The sequence below is a fragment of the Loxodonta africana genome, chromosome 5 (genome assembly GCF_030014295.1).
Source record: "Loxodonta africana isolate mLoxAfr1 chromosome 5, mLoxAfr1.hap2, whole genome shotgun sequence".
Taxonomy (NCBI): domain Eukaryota; kingdom Metazoa; phylum Chordata; class Mammalia; order Proboscidea; family Elephantidae; genus Loxodonta; species Loxodonta africana.
The window spans coordinates 158,022,161-158,034,673 of record NC_087346.1 but is presented as its reverse complement, the minus strand read 5'-3'; the positions used below and the strand labels follow the sequence as shown (position 1 = coordinate 158,034,673).

The window sequence follows — 12,513 nt, the reverse complement described above, 5'->3', positions numbered from 1 at the left end:
GCTTTGTGGTAATTCATTGAGCTATACTTTTGAGATAATTCATTGAGACGTGCTTTTATTTCACAATGAAAAGGATGAATAATCAAACAAATAAATATGGTAAAAAAAAAAAAATATATGGTAACAACCTCACAAATCTCAGAGCAGCGAAGGTAAATCTGTTCCTGGAGGAAACCACCTTCGGCCCAGGTCTCAGAGTGTGTTGAGATAGTAGACAAAGCTATGTGGGCTCACAGCAAGGAGAAAAAGCCACAAAACACAAGGAAACAATTCATTATGCAGGACCAAAAGACTTCGGCATTAGACCCACGAAGAATTTGGATACTGGAAAAAAAAAAAAAAGGAATTTGGATACTGGAATTATCATATTGTTATTGTCATCAAGCTGACTCCGAACAGAACGAAACGCTGACGAGTTTTGCGTCACCCTCCCGATTGTTCGTATATGAGTCCATTATTACGGCCACTGTGTCATCCCTCTCACTGAGGGTTTCCCTCATTTTTGTTGACCCTCTACTTTACCAAACACGTCTTTTTTCTAGCGATTGGTCTTTTCCCGATAACGTGTCTCAAGTGAGCAAGCCAAAACCTCACAATCCTTGCTTCTTATACAAAATATAAAATCAATGACTCTCTGGCAAGGCTGATTTTTAAAAAAAGGAAAGTCACAAATTAATATTAAGAATGATGAAAGATACACGACAGATGCTGCGAAGATTTAATTAACTTTTAAGAGGATATTAAGGCCACTTTATGCCAGAAACTTGTAAAACCAAACCATTGAGAACGTACTGAGCTAGACACTTTGGAATCAGCAATAATTAAAACAAAAACTCTGTCCTACTACAGCTTACATTCCAGTGGCAGGAGTCAAAGAAATATCTCTTATGTCAGGTAACCAGAAACCAAACCCGTTGCCGTTGAGTCAATTCCAACTCACGGCGACCCAAAGGATGGAGTAGGACTGCTCCACAGGGTTTCCAAGGAGAGGCTAGTGGATTAATACTGCCAAGCTTTTGGTTAGCAGCCAAGATCTCAATCGCTGCACCGGGCTCCAAAACCTTGTAAATGTAGATGAAAGGTAAACATTTCCTGAACTTGTAACTTGCCAAAAGAAGTATAGTTCTAAAACATTAAAGAAAACAGAATCAGTATTTTAAAATCTTTTCTTAATGAAAATGTTACCGGAATAAGGTTCTTGGCTCTCACTGGTCAAGAATGAGCAGGTAAGACATGTAGTTTTCCACACAAGCAAAGCTTTATTGAAGATGCTTTCAAGCGGAGACGAGGAGGGCCTAGAGCAACGCTTACCCTCTTCTCACAGGACAAAAGACAGGCCCGACTTTCTGAAAGCTCTTGGGCGGAACAAGATTCATGTTTATTCATAGACACAGGCGGGGATATGTTAACTAAGGTGCCCCCGCAGCAGCTTTCCAAGATGGCTCCTGTCCTGGAGGGCTCTGGGAATTGTAGCAGGACTTATTGTGGGGTGTCACACCTGCGCAGTCTCCCGGTGTCTGGGTTCGAGTCCCCAGCCGGGGCTGGAGCCCCTCACTGCCCCTGATGGAAGGTCACACAGAGATCACAGGTGGATGTTCTGCGCATGTCCCTGGGCCTGGTTTTCTCCAGCTGCTTCTGAAAGGCAACTTTAAAGAAGTCTGCGGGCTATTTTTAGATACCCTGCCCCATTGTTCTGGGGAATGGCTTTATTTCCGCACCCTGGCCCATTTCTTGTTACCTTGTTTGCAGATTTGGGGGCCCCTCTGTTCCTTGTCTTACTAAGTCTCTAGGTTCCACATGCAACCCCCTAAACCCTGGTGGTGTAGTGGTTAAATGCTATGGCTGTTAACCAAAGAGTCAGCAGTTCAAATCCACCAGGCATTCCTTGGAAACTATATGGGGCAGTTCTCTATAGGGTCGCTAGGAGTCGGAATAGACTTGACAGCACTGGGTTTTAGTCTAGTCTATTTTTGGCACTGGGTTTTATTGGGTATTTTTCTTTTACTTGTTTCTCCTCTAACCACACCAGTCTCTTTGCTGTTTTTCAAACAGGCGCCCTCTGATCTCAGGGCCTTTGCTCCCTGTCTTAAAAACACAGACTCCGAAGATCTTACTGCTGAGTTCTACTAGACATTCAGGGAATGAATAGTTCAAGTCCAGAGTATAGAAAGAAAACTCCCCTTAATTTCATCGTAAGGCATTAGCCGTACCTCAAAACCAAAACCGGACAAGGGGTCTAAGAAAATTATAGGCCAGTATGGCTGTCATGGATTGAATTATGTCCCCCACAAAGTTTATCAACTTGGTTAGGCCATGAGTCCCAGTATTGCGTGATTGTCCTCCATTTTGTGATTGTAATTTCATGTTGAGAGGATTAGGGAGGGATTGTAACACCACCCTTACCCAGGTCACATCCCTGATCCAATGTAAAAGGAGTTTCTCTCGGGCGTGGCCTGTGCCACGTTTTCTCTCTCAAGACATAAAAGGGAAGCAAGCAGAGAGTTGGGGACCTCATGCCACCAAGAAAGCAGCACCAGGAGCAGAGCGCGTCCTTTGGACCCGGGGGTCCCTGGGCCTGAGAAGCTCCTCGACCAGGGGAAGATTGAGGACAAGGACCTTCTTTCAGAGCCGACGGAGAGAAACCCTTCCCCTGGAGTTGACACCTTGAATTTGGACTTTTAGCCTACTTTACCGTGAGGAAAGAAATTTCTCTTTGTTAAAGTCATCCACCTGTGGTATTTCTGTTACGGCAGCACTAGATGACTAAGACAATGGCTCACGAACATGGATTTATAAAAACTACTCTAGAACAAATACTGGCAAAAAAAAAAAAAAAACAATATATATAAAGACAAAACATAGTGCTTGAGGTGGGTCCACCGAAGAAGTGCAAGGATGGTGGATGTTAGGAAATCAAATAATATAATTCACGTTAACTAATGGGGGGAAAATCTGTGGATGTGTTAACAGAAGAAAACTGGTAAGATCAGGCTTGTGACCAGGAACAAAAACACAGAAGAAAAACAGAACGACACTCTGGGTAGGGAAAGGAACCTCATTTCCTAGATAAAGCTGTCTACTGAGAACCTACAGCAGGTGTCCTGTCTCACGGTGGAATGCTGAAACCCCGGGATGCCCACCATTTCTGCTTCACCCTGCACCACAGGTCCTGGAAGCTCAGTGAGAAAAGAAAGCCACAGGGATCAGAAGAACATTTATTTGCAGATGACGCGACTGTGAAGGTAGAAAACCCCAAAGTATGAGAGATTTTTATTAGAATAAGAGCCTTTGGCAAGGGTGCTGGAGAAAAATAAATATGCAAAAATCAATTCCATTTCTCTATGCTGTAAAAATGTAACTGTAAAAATGTAGGCAAAACATTGTTTAAGAAGTTTCAAAAATAAAAAGCCTATCTATACAGGATCAATTTGACAACGGCAACTAGAAAGATTAGACAGGAACCTCAGGGGACAGTGAGATTATGTTAATGGTGGAGGGACAACTCAGAAAAAGGGTGAGAACTGCACAGTTCAAAAGAATGTAATCAATGTCACTGAATTGTGTACGTACAATTCCACGTCTACAAACTGGTGAACTGGTATATGGTTTGCTGTGTACATTCTGAACAAAATAAAATCATTAAGAACCAACCAGCCTAGACATTCCCTTAAGCAGGCAGCCTCAGGCCTCCCTCCTGTTGAAGCCCCGGCCTGTGGAGACACAACTCTGTGCCCTCAGACCCCTCCTCCTGGTTTCCCTGGGCTTCTCCAGGACAGAGGCCTCATCTGCCTCCTGGACTAGAGGTGAAGACATTGCCAAGCCCTGAGTAGCCACCCAGAAGTGTCTCGCCAATCAACACCCTGCTACCAGAGGCTGGTTGGCCCTATGGTGTGCCGAGGTCTCTCAGTACCTGTCAGGCTCTGGGCCTGGGGTCTCTGCTCAGAACCCTCCCTTTCCTCCTTTGCTGGAAGCCTTTTTTTCAGCGTTCAGGACGGCAGCTCAAACTTCCCGCCTCAGGCTCTCCTGCAATCCACTGATCTGGGGGTCTGCCTAGCTGTCTCTGGCACTACCATACGCTCTGCTCTGTAAGGAAGGCTGATTTCCTCACATCTCTGAGCCAAGCACAGGGCCAGGAGCATAAGCTCCGGGTGCATGTTGGAGTGGAGGCATTCATGCCTCTGGGGTTTAGTGCTGTCATTTGCCCAGAAGCCCAGGTACCCAGTAGATCGCTGGCTGGACAGGTGTGGAGAGGGCAGAGCCAGGAAACCCATGCCCATTTCCCACCTCTCTGGCACTGCCCATTTTGGGGGGGATATCTGGCACAGCACACACCTCTGGACCATGGCTCCCCACATAAGGTGGGCTCTGTGGTCAGGTGCGAGGGGCACGGCAGAGTCAGAGCTGCTCTCCTGTGCAGCTGGGCACCAGCCTCCTGCCAGGATCCTGTTCTCAGGGATCTTGGGGCCTAGACTGTGGGCCCTGCTGGACGAACACCTTCTGGGCAGGTAGCAGATGAGCAGACTCTCCCCGCCAGAGGCAGAACACACCACAGGCAAGGTGGGTGAGAGACACACACATCTGCAAAAGGGGGAGAACTGGTTCCACAGATGAAATGAATGCACCAACAATGGACCTGGTTCAAATGAATGGTTTATTTCCATCTTTAAGACAAGTAGGAGTCCAAAACAGACCGCCCTACGTGGTTATAGTTCAGATGGAACAAAGGAAGGTGTGACTTATGTACAGAGGAAGGGGAAGGGACTTATTTTCATATTAACCTTCTCCTATTTTGCAGTATTCAAAGAAGAAACTAAGCACACATTCTCCCCAATTTAATTCAAGATGAATGATCAACCAGTTAAGCAAAAAACATTACACTTTGAAAAGCGTATCGGCAGAGGTGTTAGTGAATTGGTCGAATGGGTTCCTGAAGTTTGGGTACCATTTGAAATATGAGAAAAAAGCATTTACGTGAAGTCCGGAAGGAACCTAACTGTAACCACGTCCAGTCTGAGGGCAGACACTGTCCGCGTCCCTCTGATGAAAGCCAGATGGTCCTACCCTCTGTAATGCTAAGTAGAAAATTATTACTTTTATTCAGACTAACTGGAAGTGAACCAAACAGCTGAAGAACGAAGAATAAAACCATTCTCTTCATTGCAGGACACTCCTTCGGCCCCATGTAAAGTGAATTCTGCTCCTTTGGAAGGTCAGCTGAAGGTCAGTTATTGCTAGCAAAGCCGGGGTGGCCCTTCCCCCACCACAAAGGCTGCTGGTTTGGCTTGAGGCCCTCTGAGGGCGGCGGGGCACGAGGTGGAGGCAGGCTGGCACCACAGGCTTCTCCCCTCTGCCCTCCAGAGCAGCCTGCTCACTGGAGAGAACGGAGGGGGTTTTTCCCTGGGCTCCTTGGGGAGGAAGTGCCGCCATGCTTTGCCAATCAAACCCATGGAGCAGTCAAAAGCCCAGGAAGCCAGAAGAGCAGCTTCTGAGACAAACTGTCAAGTGGTGGGGTGGGTGAGAAAGCCAAGTCGGTGGCCCAGCTGAGGTCAAGTGAGGGGCCAAGTTCTTTAAAACAAAGGGTAGAAGTAACTTGGACAATGGCGTGGAGGTGAGTGGCTGATAAGGCCATTGTTAGTGGCACCAGCTCCCAGGGCCTGTGCTCAGGCGACCAGACATTACACTATAGGAACTGAGGGCCAGAGGCCATGTGGCGAGCACAAGATTAATTTTATCAGAAAACAGAGAAGACCCTGACCGCGGGCCCACCTGCTGACCCTGCAGGTTCTGTGCCAGGTGGAGACCTTTGGGGCATGGGTAAGGTTCCTGAGAACGGTTGGTGAACAGAAGCAGCGGGGGGACGGCACTGCTCCCAGGCTTCATCAGGCCTCTGGGAGGGCTGACGGTGCTGCGTCTCCTGGCTGCTGGGAAGGAAGGACGGCCTTTATTGCACGGTTTTAGTCGCAGGAAACGGGGCAGTGCCCTGCAGAGCTTCTCTGGATTTGCAGAGATCACAGCCCATCCAAGTTAAGGTGCAGGCGGAACCACAGCTGCCCTGACTCCCCAGAGGAGTCCGGTGGTGGGTCTTCCCAGGGTCTCCAGGCTGGGTGGGTCTCGGCTGCTCTTGCTGCTGGGATCCTCAGCAAGGTGGACTGTTTGGTCACTGTGCGATGGGCAGACTGGTTGAGTGGCGGTGGCTGTGAAGAGAGGTGGTGGGCCCAAAAAAGCCGGGAAAGACCTGCTCGATCACTGCCTAGGGGCTGCCCTTACAGTGACGCTGCCGGCAGGAAGCTAGGAGACGGGGACACTTCTTGGCAAACATGCAGGTTCCGGAATGAGGCTGGAGGCACAATTCTCAATTCCACTGTGCGGGCCAGCCCATAAGCCACATGAGGTCCCAGAGCAGGGAACCCTGGGCCTACAGGCTGGTGGGTGGCCAGTGGGGCTGACTCCCTCGCCCCCAGCCTGGAACCACGCCACCCCAGAGGAGCAGAGCTGGAGACCCTGGTCTGGGAAGGCCCCCTGGTCCAGCCCCACAGCAAACTGGAGATAACAAAAAGATCAAAGAAGAGGTTGGAAACAAAAGAACGGATGATATCATCAGGCATTGATTCTGAGAGTCTTTTGAACTCAGGAAATTGGAGGCAGCTAACCCACAGATTCTGCGGAAGGCTGTGGGGAGAATCCAGCCATGCTGTCTGTCTGTCCCTCCATCTCTCCTGAGCAGCACTGTATACTTCATATATAAATGGGGTGATACCGTTTGTGGTTGATCTTTTTCCTACAAGTCGGGCAGGTACTAGCATTTTTAAGGGAATCACGGAGGCACTGGCTGCAGAAGACGTGGCCACATTCTGTAGAAACAATGAGACGTCCATTCTGCACAATCTAGAAAAACATTAATAAATGAGGTAATTTGATCCTGGTCACTGCCGCCTGTTCCTAAGACTGGGAACTGAGAAGACAAGAAGGGCCGCGAGGCTGCCGCAGAAAAAGCCAGGGCCAGAGGCTCAGCTGGAAAGTCACGAGGGGCCACGGCCACCGGAACCCTTAGGGGCTCAGTGAGGTTCAGGGCTGCTGTACTAGGCACAGGGTGGGTCAGAAGATACTAGAAGCTTCTGCTTAGGGCCAGGATAGGGGCCACAGCCGACAAAGTCATGTGGGGAGGCCCAGGGCAGGAGGAGCCAGCATGTTCTCCCAGGGTGGAAACGCAGAGAGGTATGTCCAACCCCACCCGTTGCAAAGCATTCTATTTGGTCTAATTCCTTCCCTGCAGCTGGCTTACCTCAGAGTAACCGTCCATGCAGATGGGACAGCTGACAGTACCGGAGGGCCTGAAACCACAGGGCGTCACATAAGTGTCTCAGCAAACCAGCACTCACCACTTGGTGCAGCTGCTGCACGTAGCCAGGCCCCAGGCCCTGCAAGCCTCTGCCAGGCCTTCCCTGGCCTCCTATGCCGGTCTGAGCACAGGTGCCCAGCAGACCTGCAGGGACCCGGCTCCTCCAGGGGATGCAGGAGACCAGAGAGAGGGGCAGAGGGAAAAGAGACCAGACCAAAAGAAGGGGCTAACACCCTGAGTCATCCTGCCCTCATGCCCCTCTATGTTCACTCAGAGCCCCTGGCCCTTACAAGTGTATGCCAGCCCCACATTGCCACCTCAGACCTCAAGAGGGTGAACCCTGGGCAAGGCCAGGCAGGACCCACTCAGCATTCCTGGTGCCAGCAGCGGGGAACCATGTCTGTTCTTCACTAGCGGCCCAGGCTGCTCCATTCACTTGCCCAGCGCCTGGCCCAGCCCGGTCACCATGAGAAGAGCTGAACCCAGCTCTGTGCCCAGCTCCGACTGTTCAGGCAAGCCCCCACACCTAGGGGCTCAGAGCATTTGCTGAGAGCCACAGCGTTTTTGACCACTCCCCACCCGCTCTCCCTGACAGATGGCTGAGTGGGCGCCTCTGTACCTGAGTCCGGCCGCGCCCTCCTCCCTGGCGCCTCTGGGCGTGTGTGGGGTCACATACACGTCTCTGTCTCTGGGGGACTCATCCTCGTCACTGCTCACCACACAGCTGTCGGCATGGTCCTGGCGGAGCCTCCTCGCATTCCTCCTGGGTCGCCTCCTTTCTGAGGTTTGAGGTGACTGTCAGGGCTGGGTCTCCCTGGGCCACTCATCCTCCTTACCACCCCACCCTGGTGCCTCCAAGTGACCCTCCTTCCCTGCCCGAGAAAGGCCATCCATCCAAATCCCCAAAGAGAAACTGCTACCATGCCCCACCACACCTTAAAGGTCCCACCAGCCTCCACAGAGGCCATGACCCCCATCTTCCCAGCAGAAATCACCCCATCTCTCCCACAAGAGGGGCCTGAGCTGTGGACCATTCTAAGATTGTCAGCTTCCTCCAAAATCCAGTCAGCCCCCAGGCAGGACGCAGCATTGGAAGCTGTATTTGCCCCAGCAGCTGACAGGGGCCTGAGTGTGCAGGTCTAACCACAATACCCTCACGTGTCTCCCTGCTTCCGTTCCTGGACCGCTTTAGAAGCGTCTGACGAGGGCTGCCAGAATCACAACCCTTACCATGGCCAGCCTCCACTCCAACCCCATGAAAAATGAAAGTACTCACCGTCAACAATCTTTTATAGGGAAGGAAAAAAAAAAAGAGGCCATCAGTTTGACGTAAAACATTCGATTACAAAACACATCTCTTGAACAACAAAACTATAGCATTTCTTGCTTCGAATGTGTTAGACACTGTGGAACCCCTACCCCTCTGTGAGGGAAGGCCCCTCGACCCCTGCTCCCGCCCAGCACCCAGCAGCAGCAGACCTGCCTGCCTCTTCTGCTCAGCCAAGGGCCCCTCACCTAGTCACTCACAGCTGACCACCAGCATGGTCTCTGCCCTGAGGGACACTTAGCTCGCTGTGCTTCCCCCGCCATGTGTGTGACAGTGTCTGTGTGGGCATGAGGGGCTCTGCAGAGCCTGCGAGCGTGAGCATAGCCCTGGACGGGTGCCTGACCTGGGACGGCACTTACCCTCTCACAGGCCACAGGGCTGCCACCTTAGTGCACTGCTGTGAGGAGTAACGGAGGCCCGAACATCCGGCACAGGGCTAGGGCGTGCGTGCAGCCAGTGCTGCCGTGAGGCTCCACACGCTCTCCCGGGCGACAGTGCCCACGTGGAGGATTACATGTGATGCAGCTACGACTAAGGTCTGAGCCTTCACTTGAAGGAGTGGCGTTGCCACGCTTACTACATTATTAAAAATAACTAGCAGAAGTAGGCCATGCGTGGATCAGTCATGTGAGTGGCACAAACCAAGGATTGTGATCTATTCAATTTGTGTACCTGAGGTACGCAAAAAAGGTAAGGACTTGACTAAGCCCTGGCCTAACTGTCCAGAACTTACATCTTCCCCACAACGGTTTCAAACCAGGTCCCTCCAGCACTCTCCAACCTGTCCAGCTCAGGGCCTCCCCAGCAGCACACTTGTCCACTCCCAGGTGTCACGTACGATGAACTACATTGGGAACGTACTCTCCAGGACTCACAGAGTGACAAGCACAGAGGGTGGGTGTGGGGGTAGGCTGTGTCTGGCAGACTCGGCTACAGGTATCCAGAGGCAACTCTGGTGGAGGCAGCAAGGCCCCAAACCCAGGCTCCTCTCCTCTAAAAGCTAGCCGCAGTAGTGTCCATCTGAATCTGAAGACTCCCCCCGACCAGCCTTCTGCTTGAGCAGAGGTGGCCGCTTCCTTGCTAGGTCAGTGCTGAGATGCCCTGGAAATACTGTACCCTAGCTTAGAGCTGGCTCCCCCAGACTTCTCAGTGCCCTGTAAGCACCTCCTTCCACATATGAAAACTCGCTTCTGCTTAAGAATAACTAGAGCGGTTTCTGTTTCCCAAACTAAACCCTGACAGATACAACAGACCAACAGAAAGGCAGCAGGTATAAAGGTCTTCACTTCGCAGATGAGAACACAGTTTTCCCACCTGGAGCTACTGAAGGTGCTCTCCTCCGCCACCCACCCCAAGTGGCTGCAGAGAGTAGGAACAGCTAGCCAACCTCGTTGGGTAGACCACACTTACTTGAAGAAAAGCCTGGGCTGGCAGAAGGAAGCCGTCCACGTGAAGTCTACAAAAGGGGTCTCAAAAGGGAGGCTCTGCCCACAGTGCTGGCCCTTGGGGAAAGCCCTGAATTTGGCCGGGAGCAGAAGCAAATTCTGCTTTGGGCAGGGATGACCTGGGCTCTCCAGAGCCCCAGTACTACCCCACCGGCCTTTGCCAAGATGGACCACTGACTAGGTTTGCACACCTGAAGGTCGTGGAGAGACGGCCGACAGGACAATCCCATCCCTTGACAATCAGCACGCAAGAACCGGGTCTCCACAGGCCCTCACGAGACAGGGTGCCTCTGGGGTCAGACCTGAACACTGTGGCCCCCTGCCCCGGGGAGATGTGAGCTCTGTAGCTGCAGCACCCAGGACCCTGCCTGGCACGTGGCAGGTGCTCCTACATCACCACTGGGTGAATGAAGGCCACAGAGACTGCTTGCTGGTGATGAACTTGACTGCCCCCACCTTCAATAAGAAAGTCAGAGCTCTGGGCGACCAACCCAGCCTCTAGCCCAAGGGGCAGCGTGAGCAAGGCACCACAGCCTGAGCCTCCTCCCTCCATGCCCTGGGCCTTTCCATACCCCTGTACAACCTTCCAGTTGACAGAACCGAGACAGCAACTTCACTACCAGCCTTCCCTCCACCCACAGCCACACCACATCAAATCCCAGGATCCCGAGAGGTAGGTGCACATTGTTCTGCCCGAGGCTGTGGTCCTGCAGGGAGCAGCACAGCACTTACCTGGCACAGAGACAGAGGCCGGGGAAGACTGTCTACTGAATGAGGGGACCAAGGGATGCAGGTATAACACAAGCACCAGGGCCTCTAGTTGGGTTGAGAGGCCTTTAACAGAAGTGAAAAATCAAAACAAAAAACCACCACCATAATTAAGAGGCCCAGGATCCGAAACTCACATACTCGACTTTACTTTGCGTCTGGCTTCTCTTTCCCTACTCTGGATAAACCAGAGTCAAGAAAGCACGAGAAGACAAGTGAAGGTGCCCTGTCCCAGAATGGCCCCTTGCTGTCCCTCCCCAAGGCAGCACCAGGCCTTCCTCTTGTTTGGGTCCCAAGCGTCCTCGCTGGCATGTAGAGAATAAACAGGCTGCAGCAGCTGCACTCTGGGCGCTGGCACCAGGTTGGTCACCCCGCACCCCTTCTGAAGCACACGTGAGTCTCAAACCCCGGCGAATGCTGGCAGCCACGCTACAGTCGCCTAGTCAGTAGGGCACACGGGCCCTTCCTCTTCTGATGGACATGGCAGAACACGTGGCACTCTAGGGACCTCCTGCAGCTCCAGCAGCACCCTGGAGCAAAAGAACCTTCCAGAATCAAGTAGCAGCAATCTTGGAGTCACTGTGGACTCAAGATGATTCCCAGCATTTCTCAGAAGGCACATTCATTGAGAGGACTTTGGATGACCTCCCCCTCACGGGACTGCACGTTGTCTGACAGGAAAAACAGCTGTTTCCAACCACAGTGTGCATAAAGGGCTACTCTTTCTATCCAGAAGGTGCACACATCACACAATTTACAGATTACAGGCAGTCCCCTGGTTACGAAGGTCTGACTCACGGGCAACTCATATCTGCCCTTTAATGTTACTTAAATTTGCCTTCCCTTTGAAAAGATTAAAACAATGCTTACGAGAAATTCTTCATCACAATCACCTCGACAAGCACGTGTAACTTTTAAACTGTTGCAAAGCCTTCTGGCCTTTTCTTGCACTAAAACCAAACTAAACCCACTGCTGCTGAGTCAGTTCTGACCATAGTGACCCTATAGGACAGAGCAGAATACCCCCACAGGGTTTCCAAAGAGCAGCTGGTGGATTCGAAGTGGTGACCTTTTGATTAGCAGCTGAGCTCTTAACCACTATGCCACCAGGGCTATCCTGCCCTAAAGTAAGGCTGGTTAAAAACTGTATGCACCTGTGCCGACTTACCTACGAAACCCTAAAGACACACTCAGGAATAGATCTCGCTGCTAACTTGGAGACCGCCTGTACTGCTACTGGAGCGTTGCCAGGAATACCCGGCAGGCTGGTGCCAACATTAACGATCTAGTCAAGCAACGAGTCCCCTCTGAATGCACGTGCAGCTGTGCCCTGATGGCTAAGCTCTTGTTTCTTTACTGTATCGCACCGGTACCTTCACTCTGAAACTAAATGGGTGCCCATCCTACCCTTTACTATACCCAGACAGAGAGATAGACAGGACTCTGCCCTGTCGGCAAGGAGGACTTCATTAATCAGATCCTTTTAATATGGCGTCAAAGTCCTATCGGGCAGGACACATATTATAAACACAGCAGCACGACTCATGAGTGAACTACAAAAAGAGACCAGAAAGGATTCCAGGAAAATTAATCTGACTTTAAAAGACGCGATATTGAAATTCAGCGAAGGAAAA

The 12,513-nt window shown here is 51.3% G+C and overlaps 1 protein-coding gene across 9 annotated transcripts in view; it reads right to left on the bottom strand.

Annotated features, from left to right (window-relative positions):
- Positions 1 to 4,637: 4,637 nt before the first annotated feature.
- RNF4 (ring finger protein 4) overlaps positions 4,638 to 12,513 on the bottom strand; it is a 40,477-nt gene continuing 32,601 nt past the window's right edge. For all 9 annotated transcript variants that reach the window (XM_010591346.3, XM_064286154.1, XM_064286152.1 and 6 more), the window contains 4 exons: positions 8,616 to 8,625; positions 7,959 to 8,118; positions 7,283 to 7,331; positions 4,638 to 6,885 (listed from right to left, as the gene is read on the bottom strand). In XM_010591346.3, the coding sequence (XP_010589648.1) occupies positions 6,736 to 6,885; positions 7,283 to 7,331; positions 7,959 to 8,118; positions 8,616 to 8,625 (369 nt within the window). In that variant the 3' untranslated portion in view covers positions 4,638 to 6,735. The remainder of the gene's footprint in view (positions 6,886 to 7,282; positions 7,332 to 7,958; positions 8,119 to 8,615; positions 8,626 to 12,513) is intronic.